The 27,143-nt window shown below is 38.4% G+C and overlaps 2 protein-coding genes across 2 annotated transcripts; both read right to left on the reverse strand.

Annotated features, from left to right (window-relative positions):
* Positions 1-658: 658 nt before the first annotated feature.
* sash3 (SAM and SH3 domain containing 3) lies at positions 659-8,796 on the reverse strand. The gene is made up of 8 exons (XM_067518095.1): positions 8,537-8,796; positions 7,215-7,310; positions 5,706-5,840; positions 4,145-4,280; positions 3,613-3,764; positions 3,005-3,217; positions 2,774-2,918; positions 659-1,473 (listed from the first exon to the last, which is right to left on the reverse strand). Exons 1-8 carry the CDS (start codon positions 8,591-8,593, stop codon positions 1,199-1,201), a joined length of 1,209 nt encoding a protein of 402 aa, XP_067374196.1. The 5' UTR covers positions 8,594-8,796; the 3' UTR covers positions 659-1,198.
* Positions 8,797-12,720: 3,924 nt separating this feature from the next.
* xpnpep2 (X-prolyl aminopeptidase (aminopeptidase P) 2, membrane-bound) lies at positions 12,721-25,770 on the reverse strand. Its single transcript, XM_067519414.1, has 21 exons — positions 25,539-25,770; positions 24,964-25,016; positions 24,584-24,694; positions 24,420-24,483; positions 23,716-23,820; positions 20,531-20,617; positions 20,224-20,367; positions 19,201-19,302; positions 18,945-19,026; positions 18,588-18,789; positions 17,671-17,760; positions 17,224-17,333; positions 16,976-17,053; positions 16,255-16,326; positions 16,106-16,166; positions 15,712-15,781; positions 15,467-15,571; positions 14,438-14,497; positions 14,222-14,298; positions 14,043-14,132; positions 12,721-13,183 (listed from the first exon to the last, which is right to left on the reverse strand). Exons 1-21 carry the CDS (start codon positions 25,585-25,587, stop codon positions 12,983-12,985), a joined length of 2,013 nt encoding a protein of 670 aa, XP_067375515.1. The 5' UTR covers positions 25,588-25,770; the 3' UTR covers positions 12,721-12,982.
* Positions 25,771-27,143: the final 1,373 nt, after the last annotated feature.

Genomic DNA, 27,143 nt, shown 5'->3' on the forward strand with positions numbered 1-27,143 from the left:
TCTCAGAAGGCTTCATAAGGAACACTGCTCTTAAGTTTTACATTTGGGTGAAGATTTTATTCAAACTGACTTAGCAGAAAAAAAGCCACAATACGAAATGTTCCAGTTTGTGAGTTATAAATGGTAGATGATTTATTATTTCCAAGTAAATTGTATAATGCCAGTTAGCGTCCCCTCCACTTTGTTAGAGAGTTCTATATCTCAACTGCTGGAAGGATCGCCATAAAAGTTTCTACAGACATTCATTGTGCTCTAACACTAAATTGTTTGGTAAGTCCTTTACTTTTCATTTAACACATCCATCAGCTCAAAGTATAAGTGCTTTATGACAAATATCTAAGAAAACCTAAGTTGTTCCTTCCATCTTTTGCTAATTTCAGTATTCAGAGCTCATCAGCACTCGTTGGCATGCTGACTTATGAGTGTGGTCAATTTTAGCATTGTCAATTTGAGAATGTATTGTAAAGTAAAACCTTATTCTTGACTTGAATATGGCAGTGGGACATCTCAACTAAAGTTCTACTTAAGCTGTTAGTTTACACATCAGCAAGTGCTGAGGTCCTGTGATGTAGAAAGCTCATATGTGGACCTTGACTTAAGATTATTTGCAATCAAGTTCAATTTGCTTAAGTCAAATTACTACAGTAACTTACAACAGTTTACGTCAACATGTCACTGACTTATGTTTTATTCTGATTCTATTTACAGCCTCAGCATGACTTGACACACAAGAATATAATGTACCACATGACACAAGTAAAACAAAAAACTACTTTCAAGTTACATGGAAAATTTCAAAAAATATGTTACATTCATATTTCATGTGACTACTATATGCTGTGAAGTTGTCACAAATAAGGACATAATGGAAAGAAAAAAACACATTTAAATGCTTCATTTGTACCAATATTTGTACCCAGACATATATCACAACTTTGTCAGAAGGAAACAACAAACAACATAATTCGTACAATAAAACAACATGAGATGGACAAAGAGAAACTGTGATGTTTCTCGACAGTATGAGTAAACCGAGGAAAATGAGACAGTTATGTTCACAAAGCATTTGAGTCTTATATTACGTTCCCATTACTGGTTCTGTCTTTGGCTACGAAGAGCTGTTTGTTAATGACTTCAAACATCCACCTTCTGTGAAAACTAGGAATAAGAGAAGTTTGAGGGGTTTTTCCAGCACACCTCAACACCCATCACCCACTGTCAGCTCCTGCAGATGCTCTTCCACAGTCTCCAGCTGATGTCTTTGATTTTCCTCCTCTTGTCCTGTCTCCTGCTCACATTTTTCCTCAGCTTGGTTCCCCTCTGATGCTTCAAACTGAAGCTCTTCCTCCGTCTTCTGCTCTTCGCGTCCACTCTCCAGGTTCTCAGAGCTCTCGAAACAGCCTGAATCCCTCGGCTCCTTGGCGCCCTCCTGTGATGTGTCCTCTTGCTCCTCTGGCTCTGACTCTTCTTCAGCTATGAGAAGAAAGGAAGGAGAATCATATTTAATATTTTTAAACAGAATGCCTTAATACAGTCATTGTTATCAATCCTGCACTTGCAGATGTTGCTTCGTGTTGCTCATTTTATAAGCAATTACCTATTTGCACATCCAGCAGTTGCACAGTACCATTATCATTCATATTTTGTGGCTGCATAGAGCACCTTTAGCTCGGTTTTGTTCTCCACCAACTACCAATGGAAATATTCCTCGACTCCTTGGTTGCCCCAATACATTCACCAGCTTATTAAAATATGCACATGTACCTTTTAAGGAGCCCTAAAGCCTTGAGGATATTCTTATAAATCAAATCATATTATTTTGAAAATAGTTAATTCGATGTAACACTGTATTTAAAAAATTTTGTTTCTTGACAGTAAAAATAAACCAATAACATTGAGACAGAAAGGGGGATGACATCACTGTTCTGCCTTGAATTGAATTGATGATGTTGCAGTTACATATTGACTATGTTTCTGAAAAAGTCTTGTGCACACGAACAGTGTTTTAAACATTAGTCTTGTGTTAGTGGGCTTTTGAGGAAACAGTTTTAAAACTTTATAATTACTTGAGAAAAAACAGCTGACATTTAAACTTCAGCAATGGACTAAGTGCAGTGAACTTAGACTTATTGTTTTTGCTGAACAAATACTTCACTGAATATGAATTTATAGTTAACCTTTGGAAAAAATGCTGCAGTTTGTCATAAGTTGCCATAAGTAAAAAATAAAAAAGTGAGATGATCATTGTTTCATCAAAGTGAGAAAAGATTCCTAACATGTAAAACGTAATTTTATTGATTGTGTGGCGTTTGTGTTTATTTTTGGGAATTAGGAATCCTCAGTTTTCACCTACAGAAAACCAAACTCTAAAAGATGTAGTAGTTACCTGGAAACACACGGTTAAAAATTATTGATTTTCTAAATTAACTTGCGTAAGTTAAAGCTGTAAAGTGCTTTAAAGATCTGTCTAAAACCTTCCACCGGGTGTTGACATTAAACCTAGCAGATGTTGCAGTGGTTAGCTGACCTGCATTGCTGCACCTGATTGCACTGTTAAATAATATCTATTCACCATAGTTGCAGGATGAGTGTTAAAGTCACATTTAGTGACTGGTTTGGAGGACGAGCTGACATATCAACCCCAGGAAAAATGGAATACAAACATTCAAGTTTAACTGAAACATATGTTGAAATCCTGGATTGGAGAATAAGTCCTACCCAGAAGAGCAGCGTTATTATGAAAGGCTGTTAGTTTTACACAGTGTGAACCTACAGTCTCTGAGCAGTTCAATGGTGTTCAGGATCTTGGAGCGCTGCTCTGGGTCAGTGATGTTCAGCTCATTGAGGTGAGACTCTTTCAGCCCTGCAAAGTCCTCCGGGCTCTGGAAACCGTGCATGGACAGCAAAGAACTCAGCTCCTGGAACACCAGAACACGGACACCAACATTTAGAGGGATGAACAGAAATAGGTAGCAAACAGTGACAGCAGATGAGCACCTCGTACCATCAGGCCGATGCTATCGAGCACCTCCTCCAGGGTTTTGGGTTTGGATTTGGATCGTCGGTTCTTACTGTTGCAGCGTCTCCTCCGGACTGGGGGGCTCTCATCTGGCAGGAGGTTGACGTAGATGAATTTAAATGAGCCTACTTTGTTGTTGAGTTTCCCAGTCCAGGTCCCCACAGGGGGCTTCTCAATAATGTAGATAATGTCTCCTTTCTGTGAGAGAGATGACACATGAATACGAGGCTTAGATCAGGAGATCAAGGACCCAGATCAAATGGGGAACAAAAGAAGAACCGCAGAAGAAGAATCATTCAGTAGTTTATCATCTTCACTTTTAAATCTTAACTCTTGACTGATCTCTCCAATTACTGCTTACAAACTCACACCACTGTAATTTTCAAATACATAGATGCATAACAAAGAAGCTAAATGGATCAATGACTACCTGTTACATGCAGCATTTAATGGATCTAGCGGTTTTAAACTGTGACTTCAAGAATAATAATCAAAGTGCCCGTTCTTTTTCCTACAGTTAACGAGCTCTCTGGAGGACAGCTTGATAAGACAGCAGACGAGGTAGAACCCACCACCACCACCTCGAGACTCACTTGGAGTTTCAGTGACTCCACATCATATGGGCTGGGAGTGAAGTCGGTGTGAACCAGAGCACGACCACAGAACGGCCCATTGTAAAGGTTTTCCTCCAGTCTCATGCTGTCCCTCTGGCAGTAACCACTGTCCAAGCTCTGTCTGTCACTATCTGAAGTGAGGAGGGGAAAACAAGCAGGGTCAGATCCCTAATGAGCCTTCAGATAATTCTGGTTCACAACAGCAGGTTGTTGTGGATGGATGTAGTCACTCTTACTATTTCTATATCATACACATAATTTTCTGATCATGATAGATAGAAATGTACAAAATTATAAAATTATAAAAGTGATCGAAAATTATAGTTCCCATACTATATATGTAGTGGATGTTATTTTTTTTTTTATGTTTCTGTGCTTGTGGATATGTTTGTGGTCTAAACATCTACTCAAACACACCTGACCTGCCAGACCCTGGGCTGTTTAGTAATCCACCTCTGCCTCAAAGGTGTAATATGTCGGATTTTACAGGGATGCAGATAGACACACTTACTGCCTGAGAGTTGGCGGCTGATGGGGCTGGGCATGGTGTCCTCTGACCCCGTGGAACACACAGACGTCCTCTGTCCTGCAAGCAGATCTGGAATCCAGTCACCAGAGGTGGGGGATAGTTCATCACCGCTCTCCCCCTGGTGAAACAGAGGATGACAGTGCAGATCAGAGTCTGGGTCACTTTTCACTTTCATTTGCTTTTGGTATTTGCTTAGTTTTGCCTATGGGGGTATTTACAGTACATGAAACAACATCATCATTAACGGTTTGAGTTATACATGTGTATAATTATGAGCACTGAATTCAAACAAAACGTCTCTGTATGACGAAACTTTCCTTGTAAACATTTTGAAAACAATACTGTAATATGTTAACATTGAGCTGCAAACTTACAAGTAAAATATTCCCAATAACTAAAACAAGACAATGAGTAGATAAAGGAAAATGAGTAGATAGAGTTGATAAACAAAATAAACTAATAAAAGAGTTGATAACTAGACTTGATAAATGTATTCTATCAACTACAATAAAAATACTAAATCCACATAAATTACAGAGTTGATTTCTAACTAATGTTTATGACAATGTATTTACCTTTTACCTCTTAATAGTAAAGTAATTTTATCATTTTTTTAAAATAAGGTCAGAGATTTTGTTCTAAATGAACACAAACACTCATACCCACACACAACCACTTAATGACCAAAAATCCTTTTTAGTTTCGTAATTAACCAAGTGTGACCTTACAAATTGTAAAAGGAAGTGCCCACATTCTCCATTTCAGTAAAAATGGAAACATCAAGTTGTAAAAAAATACCCATTTATAGCAAAATGTGGTGTACTGCAGCTTAAGTGTAAACAGAGTAGTACATTTATTTATTTAGGGCATTTATTAGATTGATGCAGTGCAGGAAGTTGTGTGACATTCTGCAAAGGTCCTCAGCTGCACTCAAACCAGGGACATTTTGGTTATGTGGAAAGCAACTTCACCTTTCAGTTTGAGGCTGAAACTTTGAGGCTGAAGACTGCAAAGCAGTAATATCAATGAAAGGTTAAGTACCAAAATAAAAGACTAAATATAATATTCCATACTGTTATGTATTTATTTATTACTACTCATGCATAAACTAAGGTTTTACTCCTGTACAACAAAATGTACTGTTTATTGAATACATTAAAGTGCAGCATGTTCTTTTCCTGTATTGTAGTAAAAAGAACAGTAATATCCACCAGACTGCAGTAAAACATATGACTTTATGATTTTAAATAGGAATACTGTAGCATAGTAGAAGTGCCTCAGTTTACACTTAGTTATAGTACTTGAGTAAATGTAGCATTGAAAATCAGAACAATGCAGTATAAATATTTGTCCACTAGAGGGAAACAATTCAATTACAACAACGGTCTCAGTTACAGAAATAGAAACGGTGTACTCTTAATGTGTATTTTTGTATCAGCAATACATAGAAATAATAGTTAATGTTTGTACTTGTAGATACATCTGCTGTTTCCATTTTTTAGCTAAGTTACTGTAGCCTATAAGAAACTTAAACAGTCTTTACCCCCTCCTCAGCCAGAGCCTTTTGCACCATCTTGGAGGTTTTGCGGGTCATCGTGCGTGAGATGACGTTGCGCCATTTCTTGCCCAGTTTGCTGCCACTTTTCACTGCTTCCTCTGCTGTTACACAATCCGGCACCTAAAATATTAGTAAAAATCAATTTAACAATTTTTTGACAGATTTTTGGTGATCAGAGGAAATGTGGTCCAACTTTATTTTCAACATAAAACGTATTTTTAAAAATAACAAAACTGTGGAATTCACTCTCACATTGGCACTTCTCACAAACTAGAAAACCCACAGACTCTGTGGTGAAAGGGGTTTGCATACACAAACACACACTGATTAAAACCAACAGAGTCCCACGTACACACACGAACCATGCACACACACTTACTCACACCTGCACTCTTTTGTGGCCAGGTGCTTTGAAACACAGTTTCTGAGAACATTACAAAACCAAGCTCCATCTGCACCCAAACACTGCATGAGTATGAGTGCAGTAATGAAAGATAATGATGTTTTCGGTATTTTTATGAGGCAGTTAGTTACAGAAAATGTTCTCTTTGACACTTTGTAAAGTGCGAGCACGCAGAGGTTGACTCCTCTGTAATTTACCAAAGAAAGTGAAGCAGCTCTGCTGTGAAGTGCTGCTGCATTTAGGTGAAATAGATGCAGAAGACAATTTAGTGCTGACCATGTGTTACATATTTTAAACGTTTAGCTTCATCCTGTGGTTATGAAATACCCACAATACTACACTGTAGCAGGGTATATCATAACTGTCTTCTAGTGTGCACAATGGTGGAGAGACAGCAGTTTGCCTGCTGAAACCGCAATGAGTAAAACAGAGATGCCACAAACAAAGGCAGAAAGGGATTGACCAGTTGAATTCCCAGCATTCATTTCAACATCGGAGCCAATGTACAGACAAAAAAACACACTGAAATAAAAATGCTGAAATTCTCTTTGGGACCTTTGTCACAAAATGCATGCTGCTTCTGCAACTGTCTGTCTGACAAAGAGGCTCTCTGCTTGACTAGCTCATACAGAGGACATCCTGTCTGCATGCCGCCGTCATCCGAGCTTTGTGTGCAAAGCTTCTCGTTCTTACTTCCTCTCTCATCTTCTATACACTTCTTCACATTTTGCCTCCAACTTCCACACGCAATACCTATGATTCTGGGAAGTAAAGATCTGTAAATGGTGAAGTGTTATTTTGTCATTCACACACATGCACCCGTGTCTTACATCAGGAATCACAAAGCATGCACTTCTGTAACAACCAAAGTGACAACAGCCTCTGTGCACTCTGATCTTTTCTGGTTGCAGCATCATTTAGGGCCACGACAAATGACAAAAGAGGAACAATGAGATAAGATATTTGACAAGAGTGTCATTTAGGAACCTAAAACCATCTTCTACAAAAACAACACTTTTGTATTGTATGTCTGATAATGTTCTTGTGTATATTTATGTTCCTGTTTGAGAGGAACAAAGGGTCCAACTTACATTCTCCTCCAACGTTAACTCTTTTTCTGACACAACAGGAGAGGTGGGTTTGTGCTTCATGAAATCCTTAAAGCTGCTGGACCTCTGCAAGGTGAGCTGTAAACACACAACAAACCACATCAATTAAAATCATAATGGCAAAGTCTCAGAGGAACTAATTGGGTTGTTTTGCTGGTTTTGGATGCAGCAGCAATGAGGCTGATATAACTGTTGTCCACACACCGTCACTCTTATCTCTATCCACTGCATTAAGACAATGAGTCTGCAGAGGGATTTCTTAGAAGGACCTTTCTACAAACAGTTGCTCAAAGATAAAGGTGCCCATCTGTGACGTTCAGACAGAAAACAGCAACGTCAATTCAACTCATTGGCAGCGTGAAGATGGATGTTTCTAGTCCAAATTTGCAAAATGACACGTGGTAATAAATTGATTGTAACACAATGAACTGAAACCTGAGATTATTGTAAAAATGTGACTGTTTCTATCCACAGTTTTAAACTTGAGCAACTGCCTGCAGCCAATCATGGAAGAGCTTATAGTCCGGCTGCTGATCTGTCTCAAACCAAATAAAATTAAACCACCGGTGCAGCTAAACCAACATATGACCTTTATTTTGAGGTGATGGAGTTTTTTCAGATAAATGTCTGCTTTTTCCTACCACAGCTCCTCCTTTAAAAGCCACACCGCTTTCAGAGAAATCAATCCTCTATTAACTCTGATAATTGCAGAGCAGCGATTCATGTCATGGAACAATGATGATCTCCAAACCTGATTATCTCCAGTTCAAAGTATGTGTTAGGAGATGATTGCCGAGAACAAAGGCAACGAGATGTGTAATGACAAGGCGTGAATTAGACCACAGTAGGGAGATGTGGATGGAAAATAAGGGCACTGGTGTTAAGCGTGGGAGGCCAGCCCTCAAGGTGGCAGCTGGAGACTCAGGCAGCAGAAGCCGCAACGCACATTCTGACTCAAACAACATCTGCTGCAATGATTCACCCTGCCAGAAGAGGAACTTTCTAAAAGAGTACAAAAAATAAGTTGAGACTGTTAAACTAGTGCCTTGTAAACGAAAAGGTCCTACTGAGTTTTGTGACTCCGGGTTTGCACTAAGTCGAGCTGACATTCTGTGCACAAAAGAGGTGCACAAAAAGAGAGCTGTGTGCAATGTTTTAGAGCAAACATCAAGTGTTTCAAGTGTGTGACAAAATCCCTCTGCACAATCAGAGCCTGTAATATTTCAGGTCAGAAAAGCTCAGCATTAACACACCAACTTTAACTCTTCTTAAACTTCTTTAACAAATTAATAGCAAAAACTCACCTTCTTCTTCTGCACCTGCTCCTTCTCCGAGGCATTCGAAGGCCTTCGCCTCAACATCTTCTTGCTCAGTGGTCCTCAGATCGCTCAGAACAGCTTCGAGTAAACTAAACTGGTTTTATTCACTGTGGGCTTCTGTCCCAGTGCTGTCAAGGTGAAATCAGTATAAAAAAGAAAACACACCACACACAGAGGAAGCCCGAGCTGCACTCTGCTGCAGCCAAACGCAGAAGCAGAGAGGAAGTCACATGGCCACACAGAAACTGAAGAGACAAACCCTGTTTTTTTTAGTCCACTGGTTTATATACAGGGAGCTTGTGCATGTTTTTCTCACTATTGCGTGTGACAAACTCACTGTGGCTCAAAACTGAACTGACATACAGGAAACATCTCTATGTTTCCATAGGTACTAGGATGGTAGATTTTCTGCTGGACACAGTTTGGTTTTTTTTGTTTTTTTGCTCAGGACTGTGTTCATGCTCAGCCTCTAAAAGATTATCTATGAAGATCTGTTGTTTCAAAAGTGTGTCATCTCTGTAATAAAGTGCACAACAACATCCTGCTGCCACAGTTTTCTTACTCCTACAGACATCAGCAGGAGTTCAGCCTCAGCAGGAGAGATCTGTGTGATCCAACACACACCAGCTCACAAGGTTTTTTAAACACCGTTTAATTTTGTTGTTGTTCAGCTACATGAATGGCTCTCAAATTGTCACTTATGACCTATTGTAACTTAGTTGTGGAAGTGAAAGAAATGTACAGATGGCATATTTAGAAACTCAGTGACAGCTCAGCAGCTGCAGCATAGCAACTGTTGTTCAGAAAGTCCAACACATCCAGAAGAGGATATTTAAAGTGTCAAACATCCAACATGGACAATTAAGAAAGAACCACTTGAGTGTCTCAGGAATGTACATTCAGGCTGTAGGACAAGGCAAATATTGGTAGTACAATTAAGAGGGAAGTAGAATATACCTCAAGTTCAGCTTGTTATTTGGTGGTTAAGTTAGCCACGTGACGTGAAGAGGATGCCCTATTTTAGCTTCCTGTCACTCTACTGAAGCCTGGCAACAGTGTAAAGATCTTAAAGGGACAAAAGAATAAACAAAAGGTTGAGTCTAGTAGCTGCAAAAAAATCTAATAATAGCCAGCAGTCAAAGAAGCACAGTACCAAAACTTGAAACGCATAAAACTAGTCCCTTACATGTAAAATACATTCAAAATGTTACTTAAAATGTAGATATTAAAGAGAACATTTTAAATATAAAAGAATATACTCACTGTCCACAATAGTCCCTGTCTGAATGTTAATCACTAATGTGTTAATATGTAAGCTGCATTGAATTTGGTGATGTGGAAGTGTCCTTAGCTGGGTGTATTCTGTTTGGGCCATTAAATCTAACAGTGCATTATATTTTATAAATGGTCATTGATTTGCTAAGTTAATTTAAAGTACAATAATTAGATGTTCCCGTGGCTATAAAGCCAGCCACTGGTTTTACGTATTAGAAACAGGCAAAGTTGCCCAATAACGTGGTAACATCTGGTTTACACATACTGTATGGATGTAAAATTTGACCATATTACAAAACCAGTTTTGCAAATATTTTTTAAGGAAGGAAATACATGTTTTTTGGACCTTAAGGACACACGCAGCGTGTTTTGGTGAGAAACAATGAACCTCAGCAGACATGACTTGTCTTATGTACAGAAGCTCCATAGAACAAGTTTCAGTAAATTGCTTTTCACCAGCATCTTGTAATACAAAGGTACAAAGGTGCGTAACAATGACAAAGGTAGAAGACACATTAGTTCACCACACCAATGATCTCATAGTCATTGTTCCTCTTTTCAGAGCCTCTTTACCTCAAGCGCCAACACAGAATGGATATGGATGACTGTGCTTTTTCTGAAAGGTTACTTCATTTGCTTTCAGTGACACTTGTGACAGGAGTTTGCAGATGGGTGTGGTGTGTTGGCAGCATGTTCCCACTAAGATGCACATATAGAATTGTTGCCAGGCAACAAGCCATCTGTGAGCATGAGCTCTTCACATGGGAATCTGCTCACAGCTGTTTCAAAGATGAGTCCAATTATTGGAAACTGGACTCATCGGAAACCAGGCTGATATTTGACTTATGGTAGATAAAGTGTTCTGATGAGGAAAAAAAGTGTTTCCCGAAAAACAGTTACATCACGCTCACTTTACTGCCGGACATGTGTGGAAGCTAATGTTATTTCTATGCTGACTGTGTCACACATTGCTTGCAAAGTGCAATACTTACAGGAACTGCCGAGCTTTCTGAGATGTCTTCTTACTCACCGTCTTGTTGAGAGTTGGGTGATTGACACCAGTCTCATATGCTGTATGTACAATAAAGACAAAGCTCACTGAGACAGAAGGTGTTATTATGCCATGTTTACATTCATTCTTTCAAACCGCAATTCTGAGCAACTGAGTGGCACAAGCAGCTAAGCCTTCAACTTGTTATTGTCTCCACTTTGGCAAAAACAGCCAAAGATGTGTTAAAAAGCTGTGGGCAAAATGGCAGCCAGTGCACCACCACTGCATCAAAATAGAATAACAAACAAACCCAAACCTAACAAAATAATGTTATTTAAGGTGTACACTCTTTGTATTTAGTTTCACTTACTAACTACCAATACAAAACACAACAAGAGCTTCTGTGAGTTGAGAGCATGGGTCTGCAACTGGTGTCAAACACTAAGGAGATTTTAAGCCTCTGCAGCAGGTATGCATCCGTCTTTCCCAATTCTTGTGAACACTATATCATATACCACAAACATGTACCAGAACCCAAGGATAACCAGGTTAGATTTGGGCCATTGTGACTTCACATCCCTCCCTTTCTCATCAATGCTATAGCTCTATATCTAATGCCTGGATGTTATTTCATTACTTTGTGACACAAATGTCCACTTGGACTTGTGCATGAACTTTTTAAAATACAAGTCTGTATACTGTAACTTGACTGGTTTGCAGAGACATAAAAAAAAAACATAAAACAAAATGTTATACATTTTCAGAATAGATTAGGTATTAAACAGTTCTGGGAGTGCAGATGTTTTACATAGGCTCAGAGATATAGGCTATGTGAGGGTGAAGGGCAACAACAGCAGCTTTGGTTAATTTTCATTCTGTTAAAAAAGGCTGTAAAAGCAAATGTAAAGCTGAAACTGTTAGTTATGACTGTCAAAACTATTTTGAGTCATCAGTTAAGATGGGGTGAGTAAGATTCCCCACCCCCAGTATCTAGACAACTATAAAGTATGCTGGTTGTCTTGTGACCATACATTTAGGAATCTCAGACTATTTCTGTCTTGTTGTGATGGCGACAAGCACAATGGAGAAATAGAAAATGTTTTTCCACACACAAAGTTTTTGCTGTTAGAATAAATGTGTTGTATGTCAGGTACATCATTAGTTATAAAATGGTAGTTTAATATAACTACATTTCTTTGGTTTGTCATTTGTAGAAAAAGGATGTCAAGCCCTCTACAAGACGAAAACTCGACTTTTATGAGCTGAAACCTGCTGCTGCAGGTGATGTGCTTCCGTCCAGTTGATGACACTTTTGATTATGCACGTTTCATTTTTGACTATCCGATATGTTGGCACTTGAGGAAGTGAAATTCCCACAACCATGCTGGCTCAATGCCTTTGTAAAAGGAGAAGTTGGGCTTTTTGGAATGGTTTTGGGGCCTATTGCCTTGACCGATGGCCTCCCCTGAGCCTTATCACTTGGCCCTATTGCCTAACTCTTTGCCCTATCTTTGTCTTACACATACAGAGACAGACACAATAACAATCATTCACCCTTTACCAGGGGTAAGTTGAACTAGAATGCAGTTTTTTTTGTTGTTTTACTTTTAGGCCCCATTGTCATATTTACGATCGTATATTTTAACTTGATAGGAGACATTCTGAAATACAGCAACAGTAAATATTTTTACTTTAACTCAAATACTTAAAACAAAGTAAAAAACTGGCTCATCTCACCCCACTCTCCCCTACATCACCAATCTTAATATCTAGCTTAAAAATTGTTTACTTCTTTAGAATCTTTACAGTATTTACAATGTTAAAATCTTTATAGAAACTGAGTCCAAACCACTACTTTAAAGAGGTTTACTTTAATAAAATAGAAATTATATCATCCCCTGACGTAAATGTCGACTTTACAAACCAAAAGATTTAAACATTAATAAAATCACAAAAAAGAACATATTAAAACTCTACACACCACAGGATCTGACATTTATACACATCATTAAATCCTTAATTAAATATATAATTTAATTTGAAATGCAAAATTGCAATACATCGGTCAACCTGGTAAAACTGCTCAATAGAGACTGCATAGGGGTAACAATAGTGTGCAAGTCTGCTGTTGACGTGAGTGAGAAGTGCAAGAAAGACGGAGATGCTCAGATGATGTCGTGGAAGAGAGTGACAGCCAGGAGGACAAGAGTGAGCGAGGAGGAACAGGCGGTCGCAGAAGATCCAGGCACCGCGAAGGGCTCAGTGTTCCTGAGCATCCAGTCCTTTTCCTCATGCAGTCCCTGTCTGTCCAGCTCAGGACCCACCAGCTTACGGATCGTCTCGTAGTAATTATTCAACCACTGAATCTGAATGGAGAGATAAAATAATGTGCCACTGGTGAAAAGTAAAAATGTAACATCAATGTTATTGTTTAGTATTACATACCAAATTAGGGATAAACATTTTAAAATGCACAAAACTGAGAAGTATTTAGTACTGTATACTATAATACATCCCTGCAACTTCAAGATGAATGTGTTGGAGTAAAAAGTGCAATATTTTCTTAAGAAATAGACATATAATAGACACATAAAGAAGAATAAAACAGAAACAAGTATCCCAAAACAGTTAAAAGTACAGTAAAAAGTACTGAACTTGTATTTACGTCCCACAACTAATTTAAAACAGCATTATTATTTTGTACTGACGTACTTTATTTCTTACCCTCAACACAGAAACAGAATTTGAAGAAAAAACACTCAAATTGTGTAGTGATCTATCCAAATACGACACGTTTCTGTTTCCGACAATGTTGCTTTAGTGTACAATTATATTATAAAAATATCTCATGTTTTCTCTTCACACGAAAACAAAACACAGAACAACAATTTCACACGTGGTTTTGATGTCTCAAGGGTATGTTTTGATCTCTGTGCTGCAGAGAAGCCTCAAACTTATGTGTAAAGGGGATTTTAAGAGGAAACCAGTACTCATGTAGCAGGAAAATGAAAGACCCGGTCGATGCCACTTATACCCCAAGGTATTTACAAATTAAAACATAAAACTGAGATTACCTCTGGGGAATGGAAACTTAAAATAGAGCTTGTCACCGGGCAATTATGGAATGTATAGTATTAACCACGTCAGTACCTTCTTTTTAAATAAAACATTGTAGTGAATTTTCAGTAACTTTTAAGTATACAGCATTTGAATATTATTTCTTACCTGTTGTGAGGTGAGTAGAGATGTGTCAATCAGTTTTCTGTCATATGGAACCAGTGACACTGTGTCAAAAGTCAGGTAATTGTGACCATACTGAGGGGCACAAATACACATGGAGCCAGATGTTACTTGCAATTATTATTAGTTACTAAAGAAATGTACTGTCTTGATCAGCTCTTCACCTTTGTTTGGACAGGTACAATCACAGCAACATCTTCAATCCTGATCCCAAAGTCATTCTCCTTATAATATCCAGGTTCTAGGAGAAAGCAATCGTTAGTTTATCATTTTGGTATTTCTCTATACGTGAACCATAAAAGTTTAATTCTTAAAAAATAGAAATCAAAATGCTGGTAATCTTTTTAGGATGTGGATTTATTTTGTTTTTCTGGTCTCACCTATAGACGTGAACATGCCTGCTCTGAAGGGGATGTTGTTACCTTGAAATCCAACTGGCCCTGGAGAAAAATTTAAATCCACATAACGTTGTAGAAAACTGAATGAAACCAAAGTTTAAATCATTTGTGTCCAGTACTTTCACCTTCGCACTGCTAGTGTAAAGTGTTTCTGCAGCCAAACATCACATAAAACAACAAGTCAAAACCCAGAGGTTGTGTCCTCTCATTTTCAGGAATATATGATATATTTTAATGGGATTACTATCATGTTCTTTTTGTGATCTTGTTAACAAGTTGTTGCATTTAGCAGTCAAAGATTGTGGGAGATAAATCTGAGAGTCTATTTTTACTCCACAAATGCTCTACACAGGGAGAGCTGCACCAATCACATAGGAATGGATTGCTTGATTAATCTGCAACAATTTTGTTAAATTAATTCTTTATTAAGAGAAACATCTTAAAATCTGCTGCCTAAACTTCCCCATTGGGAACATTTGCTTATTCTCTGTTTTATCTCTGTTTTAATTGTTAGTGAGACAAAACAAGACATTTACATCACCTTTGGCTCTGTCTTACCAATTATCAACAAGATACACTATTTCATTTGTTGACCAAATTATCTGTATGAGTATGAGTCTTTAATGAAAGTAATTAGTTTCAGCTCTGCAAACAGGGACAGTAAGAGTTTCACAGACTGTAATTTTTTGTTTAGGTTCAACAACCTCATCTATGTCCCCATGTCTCATTCTTCAAAAAGGTTTTCAGCTCGTTTTTGTCAAGCTGGATCATTGTGCTCAAACACGCCACCTGCTTGTCTTCTTGTTCATTATCCCAACCCAGGGTATCAGTATCTTAGTGTCATTAAGTTCAACTTATTGTAAAACATCTTTTTTGAAGATTATGGACTGCAGAAATATGCTGCTGTTTATTTGGTTAAGCAGTAATGATTTCACTAATGAATCCAATGATCCATTTCAAACTCGGGTTTTAAGATTATTGGAACAAATGGAAAATAAATAAGGAACATACACTCATGAACTCCAAAGTAGTTTCCAACACCGTGACCTGTTCCGTGACCGTAGTTCAGGCCCACCTCCCACAGCGCGCGACGACCAAGCATCTCCATGTTCACACCTGGAGATGAACAAAATCAGGTTAAATCAGATGTTCTGCTGCAGGCACAGCATTACGTAGAGAAACAGGGCTCTCTACTGGTGAAACTAGGAAAGGCTTCTGAATCCAATGCAATTTTTAAAATGAATTTTCTTTCCCACCTCTTGTTCCTGTAGGAAATATGGTTTGAGATATCTCTATGTTTCCCATGAGCACCCGAGTGAAGGCCTCCTGAGAGGTGGGAAAGAAAATTCGAGAGGTGTATGATTAGTGACAGGAAAATGGAATTTCAAGAAATCATCCAAAATGTTATATCACAATATATATTCTATAAAATCCCTATTTATTAGCATATTTTAAATAACATTATACTAAGCTACTCTATATTTACTCCATCTACCAGTGGTGGAAGGTAACTTTACATTTACATTTATAACATTACTAGTTATTTTTGAGAAACAGATTAATACTCATTAGATTATTCATTTGCTCATTTTTTTCAACTGCAGTCTGGGTGATTGGTCATTGCTGGTGTATATGTAAATGAAGTCTTACTTTTTGCATGGACGTGGGGGTTCCCCAGTGAACAGTCCGAGTGATGTCAGTGGTCCCATCTCTGTAGTGAGAGACAGGATGACTCTTTATAGATGTAGGGGATGGGAGGTGAAACCAAGAATGTGTGAGCAGTGTGTGTTTTTACTCACAGATACTGGCCACCAGAGTCCACCAGGTACATCTCATCAACTGTAAGCTTCCTGCTGGTTTCTTTCGTTGGGCTGCAACGCAGAAAAACAGGAAATAACAACAGTTCTGTTCTAAATGTAATACCTTTTGTCATTCAGTCAAAGGCAACTGACAGTAAACCAGTAATTGTATTTACATATTGGTCAGTAATTTTTCACTAATCTTTTAATGCTTTTTGGCTTCCTTATGCTGTTTGTGACCCATTCATTCCTGCGGAAAATGTTTATCTAAAAAAGGCTTATTTATTTCCAAAAACACACGGAAAGTGGATGTTTCACCTTCAGTTAACTTAAATGAAACTGGAGTAAGTGTTGTGCTTGTGCTGTTGACTGTTTTGTGGGCTGATTAATATACATTTGGTTGATGATCATCAAAATCACAGAACATGTTACACAGAGTCTCATTTACTAGTTTTAAAGCGTTTCAACTAAGCCTTTTGCATATTTTGTCCTTAGGACAACAGTAGACATAAATACAATGATGGTATTCAAATTTGGGGTGTTGAGGAGGTTTCCTTTAACATAAAAGCAGTTAAAAATGTATTGTACGGTTTGGAAATGATTTAGCTAAAAAGTAAGAAACCGCATTCAAACCAATCCTATACACTTTGCAAATTGAACACAAGGAAGTTAAATATGTGCATAAAATATAAAAAGATCAGGAGAACCAGAGGTGAGTTACCTGTAATGGGCGAGTGCGGCATTGGGTCCACTTGCAGAGATTGTATCAAAGCTTGGGCCTTTGCTGTCCTTCTGTTTGCTATAAAGATAAAACTAGTGTAACTGTACTAATCTGCCTTTGTTGACTTACAGTAAACACTGTAAGTGGTTGTTATGTGGTGTATGTTGACTCCTGCAGTTTCAAACAAAGCACCACTACATGCAGTACTATATGTTATTTCTGCTCTCTGGTGTGCTGCGGGAACTTACCTGCGACAATTATTGACGTATTCTGCAGCAGTCAGCTCAGTCTCCCTACCCTTGGGTACGGCCGTCTCCAGCCACATCAGCAGCTGGATGACAGCAACTGCATCCCTCACCTGCACAGACCCACAGGTTTCAGCAACAACACAAAACATAAAAACAGATTTTTACTTTTTAATCTTCTTTTTAATTGTATAATATTTTAATTGTTATGTATTCATTACAATTATTTACATCGCATTACATTGGACAAAAGCTTCTGTTATTCTGTGTTCAAGTTATGGGAAAAAAACATACTAAACAACCAAAGAGCGTGACTAATGACTGTCTGCTTAAATAAAATAGAAGCTTTGTAATAGCAAGTATTCTTTTATAGGTAATCAGACAATAACTGCATGTGTGTGGCAGTGTGCTTGTGTATAACCTGAGTATGTCTGTGTGCAGGTGACATACATGAGCATCCCTCAAGATTCGCTGCTCAGTCTCATCTTTCACAGCTTTAGTTGTCAACACAGGAGAGTAGGAGCTTGTGAGCAGTTTGTCCTACACGATGCAGAGAAACAATTATAATTTTATCTAAATGCATTGCTCTCCTCACTCCCACAGATGTGATGTAATGCCTCTTTACTTCCAGATACATGTATTTGTAAGTAGCAGCACTGTGGTGGAGTGGTTAGCACTGCCACTTCACAGCTACAGGGTCCCTGGTTATAGTCTTTTCTAGTTAATTAGGATGATAGTTATTGGCTTATTAGATGGTGTTTAGATTATATTTTCTTATACACACAACAACACCAGCAGCATTTCTCCACCAGCTGGTTCATTGGTTTATGAATTCATTTTAGTGAACTGCTTACTATCTTTGTCAGCTGGCTACTGCACTTAAAAAAATTTTGATGAAAAGCACTCAGACTGATTCAAAACAATAATGCTACTGGTTGTAAAACCAAGACAATGAGGTGAAAATCACACTGGGCAAAACTTTGAATGTCTTATTTGGAATAGGGTTGGCCTCTATACGCTATACCTTTGTTGTTAGAACAGCAGGTGGAGGACATAAGGTAAATTAAAACATTAGACCTTAAACATTTTCTTCATTTTCGCAGTTTTACCCGCAGAAACACATTTAAGAGGAATAGCAAAATCTGATGAGAAGCAGTTCTGTGACATTTTAATCTACGGTTTCTATTAAAATATTGATTAGTGCAGCTGTTGAACGTTGGATTTTGCCAATACACACATCACATACACATCTTTTTAATGATAAAATACAACAACAGCAATGGCAATACATTGTTCATTTCGTTTAAGATAATCTATGAAAACAAACGATGTACTATAGTGCATTATGAAATGAATAATCTGCATACCTGTGGTGTAATTATCTCATAAAGTGCGTAGTTTGTGTACTCTGTGCCGAGCCACACTTTAACACTGGGCTGCTCCACATACGTTTTCAAACTGTCCAGGACAGAGTCGTAGCTTTTAAGCTGCACACAGAGGGGCCCTTTACAGGAGGTGTTCAGATACACCTTCAACTCCTCAGTGACTCTGTGCATGTGGAGGAACAGCCTGGTAGATTTTGTGGAAAAAAGTACGAGAATTAAAGTAAATCATCCATATAATTATTGACTTATGTGAGAAAAAGGCCATGTGTCCTTATATAACAACACATGTGATGTTAGTTACAGGAACAGTCCAATGTAATCCCTGAAAAATTGACTTACCAGATCTCATCCATTGTCAATAGTGTGTAGGAGTAGAAGAAAGGATTGTATGGGATGTCACCGCCACGCATATTGAACAACCCTAAAGAAAAAAACAATATACACCACCCCTGACGGTGAGTTGCAGCAGCTCACACAGACTTTCACATTATCTTAGGCTTAAGCTAGTGGTGCAGTTTAGTGGTAGTTGAATAACCTTCCGTTTTCTCAACATGATTAATTGAAACATGCAGCTTCATAGCCAAAGTTTTCTTACAAGCTGTTTCATCCAGCGCTGATAACAGAAGAGCTGTGGGTTTGTATGGACTGTTGCTCATCTCATTTCGTATGCGTTCCACTTTCATCTGCCAGGACCTTTCTGCAAACACACATATTACTTTTAATTACATTCACACTACTACAAACCTGTATCTTGATCTTAATTTATATTAATTTTTATTATTTTTTTTATTTCTGTGTGATGTTTGATACCGATACTCTGATCTCCTTTCAGCTCTTTTTTGGTCTCCACCAACTTGTCAAGGAAATATTTGACTAAACAGTGAAACAGTAAAAGTGCTCTGATGAGGTAATCAGTAATAAATTCTGTAGAATTGTTACTAAGACCAAAACCTTTTCTGCTACACATAGTCACTTAGCGTTCATGTAAATATATTGCTTAGTGATTTTGTTGAGGCGGTGAGTAGCTGCATATGTGATGCGTCCTGCTAAGTGCAGACAAACAGCAGTGCTGTAACCAAGCCCTGTTCTTTAAAATTACTGTAATCTGCAAAGCAGTCACCACTTTATAGACCCTGCCCAGACAGCCAGCAAAACATAAACATTTGCTTTCATATCAAAACTGAGACATCATTTATAAAAGCACCACTTAAAGCCCTGTATGGCATGTTTTCTTGCCCAGATTGAAGACAAATGTCTAAACACACTTACACAGATCATTAGGTTTATGATGCTCTCCATTTGTTCTATATATCTGCTCTCCCACTCTAAAGACTAATAAAGCCTATGGGCGTCCAGACAACTTCCTTGGAGGCTTTTTCATTCACTTTAAGTTAGTATTTGATCAGTCAGCAAGCCATAAAAACAAGAAAAGGCTTATAGTTGTGTGTGGTGCTGCTTATTGCTCCCTGTCCCGTTCGGAGGTATTTATGAGCACACAGATAAAGGGCACATACAGGCAGACTGGCAGTCTACAGTGTGTGTTTGTTTACCAGTAAAGACACACACACACACACACACACACACACACACACACACACACACACATATGAAGACTCACGTATGACTCTGTCGGGCAGGTGGATGAGGTCGCCAGGTGGGATTGGCGGCCTTGTGTGCCATACTTGGTCGACCAGGTTTACAGGGATGGACTTCAGACTGCGATTGCTCGACTGCAGCTCAACACTGTAACCCTCCTCCATGTCTAATGGAGGAAATTACAGATGATTACACACAGTGAACCAAATCAATCACAGGGAAACAGTCTGTGGCGTCGGAAGGCTCCATCAATAATATTCTATCTATTTGGCCGAGCATTTTATTGATGTTAACCAGGACTGACAGGAGGGTAAATAATTGAGACTTACTAATGGAGAAGAGGAAGGGATCAAAGCCGATCTCGCTGCCCAGTGGGACTTCAGAAATGAGCCACTCTGCCAATCTGCTGATGGACCCTGACAAACGTTACACACGACAGATCGAAGTGAAGTTATTATTGATTTTACAGAAGGTGACAGAATAAATGCAGTTGACCTACCTGTGGCGAATATTCTAAGTAAAGATTAAATTGTATGTCAGTTTCCCTAAACTACTATAGTAAATAGCTGATTATACTGTCTATCTGTGTGATTATTACAGTATAAATGAGCAAACTTAAATACTATATTACTAAACATCTTTTATCATCTTATAGACATGAATAATCACATTTGACAGTGAAAGAAACCTTTTGGTCTCTTCTTGTTACAATATGATAATTATGAGATTTAAACTGTTTCAAACTCAGATAAAACACTGATCAAAAGCAAAAAGTAATGTAAAAGTGTTAATGTAGAGGTGCGTTGTAAAGTATAGCAGCATGCAGGTACAGTACATCATATACAGTATATACCGTAAGTGTAGTAGTATTAATATCTAAAGCAGTAATAAAGGTGATGATATATAAAAATTACCATGAAAAGACCAAAACCTACATACATTCATTTCTAATAGTATTCTGACTTCACTACTCTGTCTGTAGCTCTTAGTCCTGAACATATTTGTTCTTACTGAAGATGTAAATCTTGTAAACAGGTCACAATGGCAGTATTTTAATGAAAAACACAGCAGTTAAAGCAAAGGGTACTAAAACATGAATTGCATTTGTGCATTTGTGCATTTGTCGGGGACAATTCTCTATCTAGTGTATATAGCGATTATCTACTGCCGATTAACTAGTGTTCTGGGAAGTAATCTAGTCTTAACTAGTCGTGACTTTATTCTCTAAAGTTCCTTGAGATGACTTTGTCATGAATTGGGCTATATAAATAAAGGTGAATTGAATTGGATTGAATTATTCACAGTACATTCAGAAAGATTACTGAACCCCTTAAAAGTTTTTTATATTGAAGCCTGATATTAAAAATGTTCTTTACTAATAATCTGGCAAAGTAAAAACTATATTTTAGAAATGTCTGTAATTATTATTTAAAAAAGACAAACTGAAAGATCCCACTGACTCATTGACACACTTGAAAGTAAGCTCAGGTGCTTGTCATTTGTCTTGATGGTTGCTAAGATGTTTCTACACCTTGACTGGAGTCCACCTGTGGTAAATTAAGTTGAGTGGACATAATTTGGAAAGGGTCTCTATAAAAGTTCTCAAAGCTGACAATGTATACTGCATCAGAACAAAAGCCATGTGGTCAAAGGAACTGCCTGTGGGGCTCAGAAACAGGAGTAATGCAACGCACAGATCTGGGGAATGCTACAAAAAACTTCTGCTGCACTGCAGGTTCCCAAGAGCAAAGATGGAAGAAGTTGGGGACAGCTGGTCTCTCGTCAAACTGAACACCCGGGGGATTAGAGCCCTTGTAAGAAAGGTGACCAAGAACCTGACAGTCATGCTGACTGAGCTCCAAAGATCCTGTGTGGAGATGGGTCAAAGTTAGAAAAGGACAACCATCAATGCAGCTGTCTACTGCTCTGGTTTTTATGGCAGAATGGCTAGATGGAAGCCTCTCATCGGTCTAAATAAAGGAAAAAATGTGCTGATCTGATGAAACCAAGTTTGAACTGTTTGGCCTCAATTTTAAATGACATATCCAGAGCAACCCATCACTGTCCAGTAACCTCCCTACAGTGAAGCATGGTGTTGGCAGCATCATGCTGTGGGTGTGTTTTTCAGCAGCAGGGACTGGGAGACTGGTCAGGATTGAGGAAAAGTTGAATGTAAAGTACTAAGATTTCCTCAATTTCCTCAATGCTGTTACACAGCACTCAGGACTTTAAACTGGGCTGAAGGTTCGCCTCCCAACATGACAACAATCGTAAACACACAGCCAAGACAACACAATGTTCTAGAGTGGCCCAGCCAGAGCCCTGACTTGAACCCTTTTGAACATCTCTGGAAAAACCGGAACATGACTGTTCTCCAGCCGTCCCTGTCAAACCTGACTGAACTTAAGAGGATTTGAAAAGAAGAAAGCCAGAAAATCCCTCAGTCCAGGTGTGAAAAGCTTGTGGCATCATACGCAAAAAGACTCGAGGCTGTAATTGCTGCCAAAGGTGCTGAGTTAAGTGTTTGAAGAGTTATGTACATATGATATTTCAAGTTTTTCTTTTTAATATAATTACAGACATTTCTAAAATGATGTTTTCAGTTTGTCATAATGGAATAATGAGTGTAGATTAACAAGAAACAAATAAATCTGAACATCTGTAGTATCAGGCTGCAACATTTGAAAAAAGGGAAAGTCTGAAAACTTTCTGAATGCACTGGATGTGAGAATGAATCAAAGAATACGACAGTGGCTTCTGTGTGTAGGAAGAACATTGTTACCTAGAGCAATGGTGTTGCTCGTTTTTGTGTTTGAATAGATTTTGACACAGAGGAATAAACTCTTCAGACTGTGAATACATGAATAATACTTGTTACTAGAATTAAATCTCTGGTTTTGCGTTGTCACAGGACTTATTCTTTCAGCACTTATCCTTCAAGAAAACCAAAGAAAATTAAAATGCAAATTGACAACACATGGGTGGCCCTGAAGGAATATGCTGCAATCACACAAGACAAAAGCATTTACAGAAATGCTGCAAATTGTACACAACAGATGTAACCAATGAATGCAGTGAACACATCATTATGATAGGTTGTCGTTATGTTGTGCATAACTTGCAGCTTTTCTGTACACAAAGGTTGTTTCATTTAGGTTATACATTTGTCACATTGATGAAAAGGGTTAAGTTCCTTATGCTTTATGCTGCCTATGATTGTTAATTTGCATCGGTGGTACTATAAGCATCCATATGAGTCACAAATTATAACTTGTTATGTAACAAATGTATTCACGATTTTACAAATGTGTGAGCATCAGCATCAGTAAGCCCCACGTTTTTCGCACTGCCTCGAGTTTGTTGGAGTTATTTTTATCATGTAAATCCTATAATAATAAGTGCAGCATTTGTCAGGATATTTTTAAACTAGACCATAAAGAAAACAAATACTTGATTAGAATCCATGTGTCCTGCGTTGTCACAACAAGCAATCACAATATGATCATCCCCCCACCATCTTTTTCCAGCTCCCAGTTGCAGTCCATCTGTCTCTCAGCTTGAACCCAGTAGCGGCTGTCTGTCCAAAGAGTGGCCTTGGTATGAGTAACTATGGCAGTGCCTGGGGAGAGGCAGGACAGCAGCTGTGTTATAGAGAGGGCACCAGTGACAGTGAATTACAAATGACTATAAATGTCAGAATCGACTCAGAACAATGCGTGATGGGCCAGCTAATCTTGCGCGTAGGGAGAAACAGGAAGGTTGAGAAGAAATGTTCAGGAGATTTAAGCTAGGTGATGTGCGGTGGATGTATAATCACTCCAATAATAGATGCATTTGCATTATATCAGTATGTACCAGGAATTAATTGATGCATGTCTGGTTCATATTAGAGGCTCAGAAAATGTGACTTTTCTTTATTGAGTCTGGTGTATGCTTGACCTGGTGCAAACAGCTTATGACCGAATGGTCATTGGTTTTCTTGTCCTCTCATCCACGCAGAAGCTAAGTACAGAAATATGCAGGATCGCTAATTTTGTTGACTGTAACTGTGTGAAGACAGATTTATGGTCAGGTTGCTCTGCGAATGACAGCACGAGATGATTGAGAAGATGCAGTGATGCTGTGAGTAATAGCGGTGAAACCAAATGAATGGGAAAACAGGCGGTAATGTGAAGATGTGGGATGAAAGTAGAAGAGCTGAGCAGAAAAGGATTGTACCTGCAGAGCCTGTAAACCCGGTCATGAAGGCCAGTCTGGCATCACGTGGTGCAATATACTCACTCTAAGAGAAACATAGACACAGGTTTTATACACACACAAACACACACACACACAAGGTAGTTAAAACCAGATGAGTTAATCATGATGGACAGCAGTTGTACCAGGTGAGCGTCAGTGCCAGGAATAATGTAGGCAGCGATGTTCAGGGGAAGCATTTGTGCTCGTAACTCTTGCAGCTGGAGAGTGGTGTTTACTGCTGTGCTGGGGAGATACTAAAACACATACAAAACAGAATAAAATGATTTAGAAAATGTGAGAAATCTTCAGACTGACTAAAAAGAAATAACTGCTGATTCCCCCATTTCATTATCTTCAATTGTAATCATTAACTGCAGCGCAGGTGCAGTAAACCTTACCACAACTGCATAAAAATGTTTCACAACAGGAAAATGTTGTATGATTACTTCGAGGTCAATTTCATCACTTGTATTTTGTCATTTTAGGAATAAAGTCAATGTGTCCATTCACAAGTTGATCCTACCGGCGGATACGTTGAGCAGTTCCTCTCAGTTTGCTTGTTTCCAATAGTGTTTCCTGAAATAAAAAAAGAATGGTGGTAAAAGTCCTTTGAAAATGACACACACTTGGGATGGAGCTGAGGTTCATAACCAAATTTATTAACAGCGGAATGCTCCTTTTTGTGTTATCAACCATATCTTTTTACACACAGTGGCTTCAAGAGCAATCTCTAAAATACAGCTCTGGATTTCAAACCCCAAAAACTGTGGTCAGTCAAAGTAAGAACTACAGTGAATAAGAATAGAAAGATCAAAACAGTATAATTTAATCATCTTCAAAGATGATCAATTTCTAATCTCCCCTTCACAAGCTATGAGAGAGCGTGACGTGCAGTACTTTGGTATTTAAATACATGCAATGAAATCAGTTCAACTTCAGACACAATATGATCTGTTTTTACATTTTACTACTTCACAGCTTCTCATCATCATCATCATCATCATCATAAACAAACCGGAACACTGGTTATCACAGCAGCCCAAAGTCCTCACCCAGAGAGGAGAGATAGATTACTGAGTATGAGGAAGAACTTTTTACCTGTCAGTGCTGCAACAGACAGAGCCAACAACCAGCCACAGGAAGGCATCTTGGCAGTTCACGTCCGTCAGGAGCTGATTCACACACAGAGAGGCTACAAAGCAGACCCTCCGATGTGTATGCAGCGTATGTGAGAAAGTGTGTGTGGGTGTCTGGTGAGAAATAGTGTGTGTGGGTGTCTGGTAGTAAGTGCATGATAGTCCTCCCTCAATCGCTGTCTCTCTTTCTCTCTCTCTCTCTCTCTCTCTCTCTCTCTCTCTTTCTTTGTCTCTCTCTTTCTCCTCCTCCTCCTCCTCCTCCTTCGTGTGGCCCTCTGATAGTGATCATTTGCTCCATCTTTGTAGCGGCTCTTCGTGCATAGAACTATTTGTTAGCTTAGAAAAATGACTAATGTGAGAAGATATTTTCCTGTTTACTCAGTATCTCAGTGAATGATACAATGACATCGTTGTTTTTCTATCGTGATCCATCTCAAAAACTGAGGGTTGGGAATTCCCTTATGGTGATGCATGGCCATGTAATGTGTGTTTAAAACATTATCGTGCTAGTTTTATTTATTTGTCGTCAGTATATTACTGTTAGAGCTGAGATGACAAATTCCCACATGGATAGAACCTGACTTCATTTGTTGGGAGTGTTTTGTGCGTGGACAGATGTTGAATGTTTGCACACAAAATAAATGTATGGATATTTGTGGATATCTGAGTCTTTTGGGAAGTGCATTTAGTACTCAAAGAAAGTGTGCATTTGATAAATTTAAATGCTTGTATTCAAGCCAAAGGTTTATTGGCAGATAGTTAAAAGAATAAAGAGAAGACGAAGAAGGGCACAGTAAGTGTAGAAACTGAAGATTTATTAAAGCACTAGTACTATACATCAGTCAGTCCTCAAACATTTTTATCTTTAATATTTTACTTAATTGGAATTTGTCATTTTCTTCTGGTCCTGTTTAAAATGAAAATTTGACATTTAGGAAATCACACCTATTCGCTTTCTTGCCAAGAGCTAGTTGAAAAAAAAAAAAAATCAATATCAATCTCATACCCGAATATAAAACATTGTCAGCAGCAGCTTAGCTTAGCATGGCATAAAGACTGGAAATAATGTAGTTAGTCCACGTTGTGTGAAGGTGAAAATGTACCTACCAGCACCTCTATGTCTGACGAAATTAAAACACTTTTCTGGATTCAACCAGTGTCACAGTAGAAGCAGGATAACTGTCAATGCATTATTCTGTGGTGGTTCGCCCTACTCCTGACCTTGTAATCACACCCGATAAATGGCCTGAATTAACAGCTTTTGTCTGGCAACATATTTAAGTGAAACCTAACATAATAAGTGTCAGATAGACCCCATATCTCTGACACATCATTACACATCAGAAGCTGACATGAGTGTTGTTCTCACTTGACTACACACAGTTAAATAGTATGAAAGCCATATAAATGTGGCATACAGTAATATCTCGATTGTAAAAGAAACACTATTAAAAAATACACATTTTACATAACAGGAAGTGGCACTCTGATTTCTCTCTAATTTTATGAAGTCATACTAAGATAAAGAGCTGTTTTCTCTGTTTCTCATTGTCATGCTACAATAAGG

The sequence above is a fragment of the Channa argus genome, chromosome 10 (assembly GCF_033026475.1).
Source record: "Channa argus isolate prfri chromosome 10, Channa argus male v1.0, whole genome shotgun sequence".
NCBI lineage: Eukaryota > Metazoa > Chordata > Actinopteri > Anabantiformes > Channidae > Channa > Channa argus.

Excerpts from the sequence above, each read along its gene's own strand:
- xpnpep2 (XM_067519414.1), bottom strand. The coding sequence starts at position 25,587 with ATGCCTTCCTGTGGCTGGTTGTTGGCTCTGTCTGTTGCAGCACTGACA. Across the intron at positions 25,017-25,538 it reads GTCTGTTGCAGCACTGACAG|GAAACACTATTGGAAACAAG; the intron begins GTAAAAAGTTCT and ends TTTTTATTTCAG. Across the intron at positions 15,572-15,711 it reads ATTTCCTACAGGAACAAGAG|GTGTGAACATGGAGATGCTT; the intron begins GTGGGAAAGAAA and ends GTTCATCTCCAG.
- sash3 (XM_067518095.1), bottom strand. The coding sequence starts at position 8,593 with ATGTTGAGGCGAAGGCCTTCGAATGCCTCGGAGAAGGAGCAGGTGCAG. Across the intron at positions 5,841-7,214 it reads AGTTAACGTTGGAGGAGAAT|GTGCCGGATTGTGTAACAGC; the intron begins GTAAGTTGGACC and ends CTAATATTTTAG. Across the intron at positions 4,281-5,705 it reads AGGCTCTGGCTGAGGAGGGG|GGGGAGAGCGGTGATGAACT; the intron begins GTAAAGACTGTT and ends CTGTTTCACCAG.